This window comes from Melospiza melodia, unplaced genomic scaffold (assembly GCF_035770615.1).
Source record: "Melospiza melodia melodia isolate bMelMel2 unplaced genomic scaffold, bMelMel2.pri scaffold_342, whole genome shotgun sequence".
Taxonomy (NCBI): Eukaryota; Metazoa; Chordata; class Aves; order Passeriformes; family Passerellidae; genus Melospiza; species Melospiza melodia.
Genome location: NW_026948662.1, coordinates 2,214 through 14,678, shown reverse-complemented (window position 1 = coordinate 14,678; position 12,465 = coordinate 2,214). Strand labels below are relative to the sequence as shown.

At 62.2% G+C, this 12,465-nt stretch overlaps 1 protein-coding gene across 1 annotated transcript; it reads left to right on the top strand.

Moving 5' to 3' along the window:
- Positions 1–401: 401 nt before the first annotated feature.
- Positions 402–12,172, top strand: LOC134434315 (upstream stimulatory factor 1-like). The gene is given in 12 exon segments (XM_063182992.1): positions 402–490; positions 3,222–3,290; positions 3,687–3,736; positions 4,365–4,483; positions 5,557–5,658; positions 6,838–6,960; positions 6,962–7,028; positions 7,661–7,748; positions 8,106–8,164; positions 9,684–9,778; positions 9,882–10,010; positions 12,006–12,172. Coding segments are annotated over 11 exon segments (930 nt in total). The 5' UTR covers positions 402–490; positions 3,222–3,282; the 3' UTR covers positions 12,096–12,172.
- Positions 12,173–12,465: the final 293 nt, after the last annotated feature.

Below are 12,465 nucleotides of genomic sequence, written 5' to 3'. Positions count from 1 at the left end.
ATGGCCGCGCCCGCAGCGGCCTCACCACGGGGGCAGCCCGGGATCTCCGGGCTCATGCCCCAAACCCCTCCGGTACCGACGGGTGGGGCGGGCATCCCTCACCCTCAGCAGCGCCCGGTTCTGTCCCCACACCACCATCACGGCCCTCACCCATCTCCGCCCTCTTCCAACATGGCGCCGCCCTCACCCAAGATGGCGGCTGGGCGGCGGAAGCGCCGCGCGCCTTCGCCGTCTAAGATGGCGCCGCCCGCAGCGGCGCGCGCTAAGATGGCGCCCGGCCGTGAGGGCGGCCCTGCCCGGCGCCAAGATGGCGGCGCGGCGTTGCCGGCGCGGCGCCCCGGCCCAAGATGGCGGCGCGAAGCTGGGCCGGGGCCGCGTGATGGGGGAACTTCCGCCCGCGCCCAAGATGGCGGCGCGGCGGCGCCGTGCGCATGTGCGGGGCCCATGGCGAGACAAGGGGCCGAAGGCGCGCAGGGCCCGAGGCCGAGAGGTACCGGGGGGGGCCCGGGCGGCCCCGGGGGGCGAACCCCGCCGGTAACGGCGGCACCGCGGCCCCGGCACCGCCCCCGAGGCGGGGGGGGAGCGGCCGCGCCCGCCGGGCCCGCGGGGAGGGGCGGGGGGGGGGGCGGCGGGGGTGACCCCCCCCGAGGCGCGCGCGGCGGGGTGTCACTGTCACCCCCCCGGTGCTGTCCCCCTCCCCCCGCTCGGTCACCACCCCCCCCGTGTGTCGGTGTCACCGCCGTGCGCGTCGCCACCCCCCCCCACCCCCCCCCCACTTTGTCACCGTTTCGTGTGGCCCGTCCCCACCCCCCGCTGTGGCAGTGGCGCCGTCGTTGTGGACCCCCCCCCCACTTTGTCACCCTTTTTGTGTCGCCTCCCCCCCTCTGTCGTCCCCCCCTCGCCGTGTGTGTGTCCCCGTTATGTCGCTGTCACCCCTCCCTCCGTGTCACCCCCCCTCCGTGTCACCCCCGCTTTGTGTGTCCCCACTCTGTCACTGTCACCTCCCCCCCGTGTCACCCCCCTCTGTGTGTCCCCACTTTGTCACCCCCTTCCTGCCCCCCCATCTCTGTCACTGTCACCCCCCTCCGGTTTTGTCACCTCCCCCTTTGTGTCCCCCCCCCCGTCACTGTCACCCCCCTTCATGTCCGTCCCCCCCCCCCCGGTCCTTGTCCCTCTGGGTGTGTCACTGTCACCCCCCTCATCCCTGTCCCCCATCTGTCCCCATCCTCCTCCCTCAGTGACCCCCAAATTGTCACCTCCTGGTGTCCCCCCCATTTCCCCATCCCGGGTGGGGGGTGACAAGGGACAGCCCCTCCTCCCCCGGTGTGACACTGGGGTAGCCGTGGTGCACTGCCACCGATCGGGGTGACACTGGGGACACCCAGGGGGAGGTTACGGCCGCCTGGGGGTGACCCCAAAGTGCCACCCTGGGTGAGCTGGTGGCTTTGGGGACAGGCTGTCTGTTTTGGGGACACACTGTGTGGCTTTGGGGACACGCTGTGTGGCTTTGGGGACATGTTGTCGCCTGAGGGAGAAGGGGGCACTGAGGGGACACCTGGAGGTGTGGCTGTGGTCACAGGTGGTGGCCCCTGCTCAGTTGTGGTGGCCCACACTGGTGGCTGTGGTCACTGTCCCATGGTGGTGGCCAGGTCCCGTTGGTGTCAGGTCACAGTGGCCAGTGTCCCACTGTGGTGGCCACTGTCCCGTGGTGGTGGCCAGTGTCTGGTCATGGTGGCCAGTGTCCTGTCCCAGTGTCCTGTCCCAGTGTCCCATCCTGGTGTCCCATCCTGGTGTCCCATCCCAGTGTCCCATCCATGTCCCCATCCTGGTCCTGTCTCCATGTCCCAGTTCCTGTCCCCATCCCTGACCCCCTGCGACCCCATGTCCCTGCTGTGTCCCCATCCCTGTGTCCCTGTCCCCACCCTGTGTCCCTGTTCTGTCCCTGACCCCTCTGTGTCCCTGTCCCCATCCCTGTGTCCCTGTCCCCATCCCCATGTCCCTGTCCCCATCCCTGTCCCCATCCCCATGTCCCTGTCCCCACCCTGTGTCCCTGTTCTGTCCCTGACCCCTCTGTGTCGCTATCCCCATGTCCCTGTCCCCATCCCTGTGTCCCTGTCCCTGTGTCCCTGTCCCCATCCCCGCGTCCCTGTCCTGCCTCGGACCCCCCAGTCCCTGATCCCTCTGTGTCCCTTGTCCCTGTCCCCATGTCCCTGTCCATCAACCTGTATCCTCATCCCTGTCCCCATCCCTGACCCCCCTTGTCCCCGTGTCCCTGTCCTCGTGTCTCTGTCCCCATCCCTGTCCCCGTGCCCATGTCCCTGTCCCCATCCTTGTATTCCTGTGCCCGTGTCCTGTCCACACCCCTGTCCCTGTCCTTGCCCTGTCCCCGTGTCCCTGTCCCCATCCCTGTGTCTGTGTGTCCCTGTGTCCCCACATCCCTGTCCCCATATCCCCGTGTCCCTGTCCCCTTGTGTGGCTTTATCCCAGTGTCCCTGTGTCCTGGTGTCCCTGTACCCCCAGATCCCTGTGTCCCCTTGTCCCTGACCCCAGTGTCCCTCTGTCCCGATGTCCCTGACCCTAGTGTCCCTCTGTCCTGATGTCCCTGTCCCCAGTGTCCCTATATCTGAGTGTCTCTGTATCCCTGTGTCCCCATACCCCAATGTCTGTGTGTCCTGCTGTCCCCGTGTCCCTGTCTCCGCTGTCCCTGTGTCCCCACATCCCTGCTGTCCCCATGTCCTCCTATCTCCCTGTCCCCGTGTCCCTGACCCCACTGTCCCTGTGTCCCTGCTGTCCCCACGTCCCCATGTTCCTGACCCCTCTGTCCCTGCTGTCCCCATGTCCCTGCGTCTCCCTGTTCCTGATCCCGCTGTCCCTGTGTCCCTGACCCCGCTGTCCCCATGTCCCTGTGTCCCCGAGTCCCCATATCCCCATGTCCCTGACTGCAGTGTAACTCTGTCCCCCTGTCCCTGACCCCTCTGTCCCCACGTCCTTATATCCCCGTGTCCCTGACCCCTCTGTCCCCATGTCCCCATGTCCCTGACCCTGCTGTCCCCACGTCCTTATATCCCCGTGTCCCTGACCCCTCTGTCCCCATGTCCCCGTGTCACTGACCCCACTGTCCCTGTGTCCCTGCTGTCCCCACGTCCCCATGTTCCTGACCCCACTGTCCCTGCTGTCCCCATGTCCCCGTGTCCCTGTCCCTGACCCCGCTGTCCCCGCAGGGCTCTGAAGGCCGTGAGGCTGCTCCGCTCCCGCCCCGCTGATGCCCGAGGGAGCTGAGCCATGAAGGGGTGAGTGGGACCCCAAAATCTGCCATGAGACCCCAAAAACCTGCTCTGGGACCCCAAAAACCTGCTCTGGGACCCCAAAAACCTGCTCTGGGACCCCAAAACCTGCCATGAGACCCTAAAAACCTGCTCTGGGACCCCCAAACCTGCTCTGGGACTCCAAAATGGCCCCAGGACCCCCTAAATCTGACCCAGGACCCCAAAACTCCCCCAGGACCCCCAAAACTGGCTCAAGACCACCCCCAAACCTGATCTGTAACCCCAGAAAGTCCCAAGACCCCCAAAACTGCCCCCTGGATGGGACACACGAGGGGTGGGGGATTTGGGGATGTCCCAGATTTGGGATTTTGGGGGGCTCAGGGACCCCCCCTCACTGTTTTGTTCCCCCCCTGCCCCCAGGCAGCAAAAAGCAGCCGAGACCGAGGAGGGGACGGTGCAGATCCAGGAAGGTGAGGGGGGACCCCGAAATTGGGGTTTGGGGGGGTTTGGGGAGGTTTTGGGGTCTTTGGGGTGATCTGGGGAGGTTTTGGGGTCTTTAGGGAGAACTGGGGAGGTTTTGGGGGGAATTTGGGAAGGTTTTGGGGAGGTTTTGTGTCCTTCCCAATGCCCCCTCACTTTGGGGTGCCCTTTCCCAGTTTGGGGTGTATCCTCCCCAATCCTGTGTCCCCCACTCCCCAATTTGGGGTGCCCCTTCCCCAGTTTGTGGTGTCCTCCCAGTCCCTTGTGTCCTCTCAATTTGGGGTGCCCCTCCCCAGTTTGGATTTCCCCTCCTCAGTTTAGGGTATCCCCTCCTCAGTTTAGGGTACTCCCTCCCCAATTTGGGTGCCCTCCCAGTTAGGATACCCCCTCCCCAGTTTGGGGCTCCCAACCCCCCCCCACTTTGGGGTTCCCTCCCCAGTTTAGGGTACCCCCTCCCCAATTTATGGTATGTCCCCCCAGTTTGGGGTGCCCCCTCCCTAACTTGGGGTGCCCCCCCAATGCCGTGTCCCCCTCCCCAGTTTGGGTGCCCCCCAGTTTGAGGTTCCCCTCCCCAATTTGGGGGGTCCCCCTCCCCCCCCCACTGTGGTGTCCCCCCAGGCTCGGTGGCCACGGGCGAGGACCCCACGAGCGTGGCCATCGCCAGCATCCAATCGGCCGCCACCTTCCCCGACCCCGGCGTCAAGTATGTGTTCAGGACCGAGGGCGGCGGCACGCAGGTACGCGCTGGCACACCTGGAGTACACCTAGAGGGCACCTGGGCACACCTGGGATATACCTGGGTACACCTGGGGGCACCTGGGATACTCCTGGGCACACCTGGGATACACCTGGGCACACCTGGGATATACCTGGAGTATACCTGGGCACACCTGGGCTACACCTGGGCACACCTGGGATGCACCTGGGCACACCTGGGATATACCTGGAGTATACCTGGGCACACCTGGGTTACACCTGGGATACACCTGGGCACACCTGGGTTACACCTGGGCACACCTGGGCACATCTGGGATATACCTGGAGTATACCTGGGCACACCTGGGCACACCTGGGGGACACCTGGGCACACCTGGGATATACCTGGAGTATACCTGGGTACACCTGGGCACACCTGGGATACACCTGGGCACACCTGGGATATACCTGGAGTATACCTGGGCACACCTGGGCACACCTGGGATACACCTGGGCACATCTGGGATATACCTGGAGTATACCTGGGCACACACTGGGCACACCTGGGGGACACCTGGGCACACCTGGGATATACCTGGAGTATACCTGGGTACACCTGGGCACACCTGGGATACACCTGAGTACACCTGGGTACACCTGGGATACACCTGGGCACACCTGGGGGGCAGCTGGGGTGGTACCAGGTCATTGTGGGGGCTTTGGTTGCACACTAAGAGCAGGTGTGGCCCACCTGGAGGATGCTGTGGGGTGACACTGGGGGTCTCTGTGTCACACCTGTGTGATGTCCCACCTGTGCCAGGTGATCCAGGTGGTGACACTGGGTGGCTCTAGGGGTCTCTGTGTCACACCTGTGTATGTCCCACCTGTGCCAGTGATCCAGGTGGTGACACTGGGTGACACTGGGGGTCTCTGTGTCACACCTGTGTATGTCCCACCTGTGCCAGTGATCCAGGTGGTGACACTGGGTGACACTGGGGGTCTCTGTGTCACACCTGTGTATGTCCCACCTGTCCCCAGGTGATGTACCGGGTGATCCAGGTGGTGACACTGGGGGTCTCTGTGTCACACCTGTGTATGTCCCACCTGTCCCCAGGTGATGTACCGGGTGATCCAGGTGGCTGACGGGCAGCTGGACGCGCAGACCGAGGGCACCAGCGCCATCAGCGGCTACCCGGCCACACAGTCCATGACACAGGTGCGTCACCTGGCCACGCCCACTGCCACACCCACTGTCCCCGCCCCACCTGTGCCCCGCCCAGTCCACAGCCCAAGTGTGTTGTTGTGCCACGCCCACTGCCACACCCCTCTATGACACCTGTGCCCTGCCCAGTCTGTGACAGGTGCGTCGCCTGGCCACGCCCACTGCCACACCCTCTGCCATGCCCTGGGCCTCACCTGTGCCCCACCCAGGTGGTGACCCAGGTGTGCCATGGGGCAGGGTGACACCTGTGTCTTGTCCATCAGCTGTGTCCCACCTGTGTCCCTCACCTGTCCCCCTGTCTCTCACCTGTGTCCCCCCTCTGTCCCACCTGAGCCCCTCACCTGTCTCCCCACCTATCCCACCTGTCCTACCTGTCCCACACCTGTCCCACTGGTGTCCCACCTCCCTCACCTGAGTTCCCCATGTCTCACCTGTCCCCCTGTCCCTCACCTGTCCCACCTGTGTCCCTCACCTGTGTCCCTCACCTGTCCCTCACCTATCTCAACTACCCCTCACCTGTCTCACCTGTCCTACCTATCCCATACCTGTCCCACCTGTGTCCTTCAACTGTGTCACCTGTCCCACATCTGTCTCTCACCTGTCCCACCTGTGTCACACCTGTATCTCTCACCTGTCCCCCCCATCCTTCCCCTGTCCCTCACCTGTCTCATACTTGTCCCCCACCTATGTCACTCTCCTGTCCCTCCCTTGTCCCTCACCTGTCCCACCTGTGTCCCTGTTCCCCCTGTCCCTCACCTGTCCCTCACCTGTCCCACCTGTGTCCCTCACCTGTGTCCCCCTTATCTCACCTGTCCCACACCTGTCCCACCTGTATCACTCACCTGTGTCTCTCCCTTGTCCCACCTGTCCCATCTCACCTGTCCCTCTCCTTTCCCCTCCATGTCCCTCACCTGTGTCACACCTGTATCCCTCCCCCGTGTCCCTCACCTGTCCCCATCTCACCTGTCCAATCTCACTTGTCCCTCACCTGTGTCACACCTGTCCCCATCTCACCTGTCCAATCTCACCTGTCCCTCACCTGTGTCACACCTGTTTCCCTCACCTGTCCAATCTCACCTGTCCCTCACCTGTGTCCCCCCTGTCCCCATCTCACCTGTCCCCATCTCACCTGTCCCACCTGTCCCTCACCCGTGTCCCCCCCGTCCCCGGCAGGCGGTGATCCAGGGCGCGTTCACGAGCGAGGAGCAGGTGGACTCGGAGGCGGCTCCCAGCGAGACGCACTACACCTACTTCCCCGCGGCAGGTGTGGCCGACGGCGCCGCCGCCACCGCCGCCACCCGCCGCCACCGCCGTGGTGACCACGCAGAGCTCCGAGGCGCTGCTGGGGCAGCCCACGCCCACAGGTGGGAGCCCGGACACCGTGGAGCTCACCTGAGCTGAAATGGGGCTCACCTGGATGGGTTTGGGGGCACCTGGATGGGTTTGGGGTCATCTGGGTTGGGTTGGGACTCACCTGGATGGGTTTGGGGGCACCTGGATGGGTTTGGGGTCATCTGGGTTGGGTTGGGACTCACCTGGATGGGTTTGGGGTCATCTGGGTTGGGACTCACCTGGATGGGTTTGGGGTCATCTGGGTTGGGTTGGGACTCACCTGGATGGGTTTGGGGGCACCTGGATGGGTTTGGGGTCATCTGGGTTGGGACTCACCTGGATGGGTTTGGGGTCATCTGGGTTGGGTTGGGACTCACCTGGATGGGCTTGGGGGCACCTGGATGGGTTTGGGGTCATCTGGGTTGGGTTTGGGGCACCTGGATTGGGTTGGGACTCATCTGGGTGGATGTATTTGGCCTCTCACCTGTGGGTTTAGGTCTCACCTGTAGGGTTGGGCCTCACCTGTGGGTTTTTGGGTCTCACCTGTGGGGTTTGATCTCACCTGTCTGATTGGGCTCTCACCCATGGAATTGGGCTCTCAGCTGTGGGGTTTTGGGTCTCACCTGTGGGGTTTTGGTCTCTCACCTGTGGCTCTGGGCTCCAGGGCAGTTTTTCGTGATGATGTCACCACAGGAGGTGCTCCCGGGGGGGGCCCAGCGCTCCATCGCCCCCCGCGCACACCCCTACTCCCCGTGAGTACCTGGGCACACCTGGGGCACCTGGGACACTCCCAGATACACCTGGGACACACCCAGATACACCTGGGGCACTCCCAGACACACCTGGGGCACGCTCAGACACACCTGGGACACGCTCAGACATACCTGGGGCACACTCAGATACACCTGGGACGCACTCAGATACACCTGGGACACACCCAAACACACCTGGGGCACACCCAGGTACACCTGGACACACCTTGGTACACCTGGGGCACAGCTGGACACACCTGGGGCACAGCTGGACACACCTGGGGCACAGCTGGGTTATACCCAGACACAGCTGGGCGTACCTGTGCCACACCTGTGCCCACCTGTGCCCCTCCCCAGGAAGTCGGAGGCTCCCCGAGCCACGCGGGACGAGAAGCGCCGGGCACAGCACAACGAAGGTACCGGGACAGGGGACCCCGATCCCAAAGGGACACCCCAGTCCCCAGTGCCCCGTTCCCACTGGGAATTCCCCATCCCCAGTCCCATTCCCATTGGAAATCCCCGTTCCCAATCCCATTCCCGTTTCCCATTCCCAATCCCATTCCCGTTGGGAATCTCCGTTCCCGTTTCCCGTTCCCAATCCCGTTCCACCTGGGAATCCCCGTTCCCAATTGGGAATTCCTGTTCCTAATCCCCACTCCCAATTCCCCCGTTCCCAACTCTCCCAATCCCATTGGGAATCCTTGTTCCCAATCCCATTCCCATTGGAAATCCCATTCCTATTCCCTGTTCCCAATCCCGTTCCCACTGGGAATCCTGTTCCTATTTCCCCATTCCCTGTCCCCAGTCCCAATCCCAATCCCGTTGGGAATCCTTGTTCCCATTCCCAATCCCAATCCCATTCCCCATTGGGAATCCTTATTCCCAATTCCCCCAATCCCAATCCCCAACTGGGAATTCCCATTCCCTATCCCCATTCCCAATTCCCCCATTCCCGATTCCATTCCCCATTCCCTGTCCTGTTGGGAATCCCCATTCCCAATTCCCCCATTTCCCAATCCCATTCCCACTGGGAATCCCGTCCCTGTTCCCAATCCCACTGGGAATCCCTGTTCCCATTCCTGTTCCCAATCCCCACTCCCAATCCCCATTCCCAATCCCCATTCCCCAATCCCTAATCCCTGTCCCCAATTCCCCCAATCCCAATCCCACTGGGAATCCCTGTTCCCATTCCCGTTCCCAATCCCTATTCCCAAGTCCCCATTCCCCAATCCCCATTCCCAATCCCCATTCCCAATTCCCCCAATCCCATTCCCACTGGGAATCCCGTCCCTGTTCCCAGTCCCACTGGCAATCCCAATTCCCCCATTCCGAATCCCAATCCCACTGGGAATCCCCGTTCCCATTTCCGTTCCCATTCCCCACTCCCAATCCCCATTCCCCATTCCCAATCCCATTCCCACTGGGAATCCCGTCCCTGTTCCCAATCCCACTGGGAATCCCCGTTCCCATTCCTGTTCCCAATCCCCATTCCCAAGTCCCCATTCCCCAATCCCCATTCCCCAATCCCTAATCCCTGTCCCCAATTCCTCCAATCCCACTGGGAATCCCGTCCCTGTTCCCAATCCCACTGGGAATCCCCGTTCCCATTCGTTCCCAATCCCAATCCCACTGGGAATCCCCGTTCCCATTCCTGTTCCCAGTCCCCGTTCCCAATTCCCCCATTCCCAATTCCCCCATTCCCAATTCCCCCATTCCCAATCCCAATCCCACTGGGAATCCCCGTTCCCAATCCCCATTCCAATCCCCATTCCCAATCCCAGTCCCACTGGGAATCCCTGTCCCCATTCCTGTTCCCAGTCCCCGTCCCCAATTCCCCCATTCCCAATCCCACTGGGAATCCCCGTTCCCATTCCCGTTCCCCGTCCCCAATTCCCCCATTCCCAATCCCAACCCCACTGGGAATTCCCATTTCAGTGGAGCGCCGGCGCCGGGACAAGATCAACAACTGGATCGTGCAGCTGTCCAAGATCATCCCCGACTGCTCCATGGAGAACACCAAATCCGGACAGGTCCATGCTTTGGGGGTCGTTTGGGGTTTTTTGGGGTTTTTTTGGGATGGTTTGGGGCGTTTTGGGGTCACTGGGGTGCCAGCAGTGACCCCGAACCCCACAGAGCAAGGGCGGGATCCTGTCCAAGGCCTGCGACTACATCCAGGAGCTGCGGCAGAGCAACCTGCGGCTGAGCGAGGAGCTGCAGGGCCTGGACCAGCTGCAGATGGACAACGAGGTGCTGCGCCAGCAGGTCAGACTGGGAGCACTGGGGGGAACTGGGAATGGGGCTGGGAACACTGGGAATAGGGCTGGGGTGGGACTGGGGTCATTGGGATCAATGGGATGGGGCTGGGATTGATGGGCCTGGAGCAGCTGCAGATGGACAACGGGGTGCTGCGGCAGCAGATCAGACTGGGAGCACTGGGAGTGGCATTGGGATGGACTGGGATAGACTGGGAATGGGATTGGGGTCACTGGGATGGGATTGGGGTCACTGGGATCAATGGGATGGGGCTGGGATTGATGGGCCTGGAGCAGCTGCAGATGGACAACGGGGTGCTGCGGCAGCAGATCAGACTGGGAGCACTGGGAGTGGCATTGGGATGGACTGGGATAGACTGGGAATGGGATTGGGGTCACTGGGATGGGATTGGGGTCACTGGGATCAATGGGATGGGGCTGGGATTGATGGGCCTGGAGCAGCTGCAGATGGACAGCGAGGTGCTGCGGCAGCAGATCAGACTGGGAGGCACTGGGGGGAACTGGGGAGAACTGGGAATGGGGCTGGGAACACTGGGAATAGGGCTGGAATGGGATTGGAGTCATGGTAATGGGGCTGGGATCAATTGGGATTGGGATCGATGGGCCTGGAGCAGCTGCAGATGGACAGCGAGGTGCTGCGCCAGCAGGTCAGACTGGGAGGCACTGGGGGAAACTGGGAATGGGGCTGGGAACACTGGGAATAGGGCTGGGGTGGGACTGGGGTCATTGGGATCAATGGGATGGGGCTGGGATCGATGGGCCTGGAGCAGCTGCAGATGGACAGCGAGGTGCTGCGGCAGCAGGTCAGACTGGGGGGAACTGGGGGAAACTGGGAATGGGGCTGGGAACACTGGGAATAGGATTGAGATGAATGGGACCAGGCCTGGGGTCGTTGGGATGGGATTGGGATCAATGGGATCAGGGCTGGAGCAGCTGCAGATGGACAACGGGGTGCTGTGCCAGCAGGTCGGACTGGGAGGGACTGGGAGGGACTGGGGGAAACTGGGAATGGGGCTGGGAACACTGGGAATGGGATTGGGGTCACTGGGATGGGATTGAGATAAATGGGATCGATGGGTTGGGCCTGGAGCAGCTGCAGATGGACAACGAGGTGCTGCGCCAGCAGGTCAGACTGGGAGTACTGGGAGGGACTGGGAATGCACTGGGGGATATTTTGGCATCCAGAGGGATATTTTAGGCTCCTGGAGGATGTTTTGGGGTGCAGGACGATATTTTGGGGTTTTTTGGGGGTGTCTGACCCTCCCTAAATGCAGGTGGAGGAGCTGAAGAACAAGAACCTGCTGCTTTGGGTTACTGGGAGCACTGGGGGTTACTGGGAGCACTGGGAATGCACTGGGGGATATTTTAGGGTTCAGGGTGATGTTTTGGGGTGCAGGGTGATATTTTGGGGTCACTGGGAGATGTTTTCGGGTCCCCAAACGCAGGTGGAGGAGCTGAAGAACAAGAACCTGCCGCTGTGGCGGGTTTGGGATGCTGGGGGTTACTGGGAGCACTGGGGGTTACTGGGAGCACTGGGAGTGCACTGGGGGATATTTCGGGATTCAGGGTGATATTTTGGGGTGCAGGGCGATATTTTGGGGTTGTTTTGGGGTGTCTGACCCCACTAAATGCAGGTGGAGGAGCTGAAGAACAAGAACCTGCTGCTTTGGGTTACTGGGAGCACTGGGAGCACTGGGGGTTACTGGGAGTGCACTGGGGGATGTTTTAGGGTTCAGGGTGATATTTTGGGGTGCAGGGTGACATTTTGGGGTCACTGGGGGATGTTTTGGGGTCCCCAAACGCAGGTGGAGGAGCTGAAGAACAAGAACCTGCCGCTGTAGCGGGTTTGGGATGCTGGGGGTTACTGGGAGCACTGGGGGTTACTGGGAGCACTGGGGGGTATTTCGGGATTCAGGGTGATATTTTGGGGTGCAGGGCAATATTTTGGGGTTATTTTGGGGTGTCTGACCCCCCCTAAACGCAGGTGGAGGAGCTGAAGAACAAGAACCTGCTGCTGAGGGCGCAGCTGCGCCAACACGGGCTGGAGATCGTCATCAAAAACGACACCCACTGACCCCCCAAAAACCCCGAAACTCACCCCAAAAATCCACCCACCCTCCCATTCCCGCACCCCAAAAACCCCTCGGGACCTCCCCCCCCCCCAAAAAAACCCCTCCCCCACCCGCGCAGCCCTCCCCCCGCGCTCGGTTCTGCCCTCCCCCCCAATCATGTCACCCCCTCCCCCAAATTCCCCAAAATTCTCCCAAAAAAAACCCCCAAAAAACCCCAAATTTCGCCCCCGCACCCCAAAATTTCGCCCCCCACGCTCTGGGCCCGGCGGGCCCTCCCCTCCCCCCCCCCCACAATTTTAGGACCCCTCCCCCACCCCCACCCTAAAATTTGGGGCCTCTCCCCCCCCCCAAAATGGATTTGGGTCGCCCCTC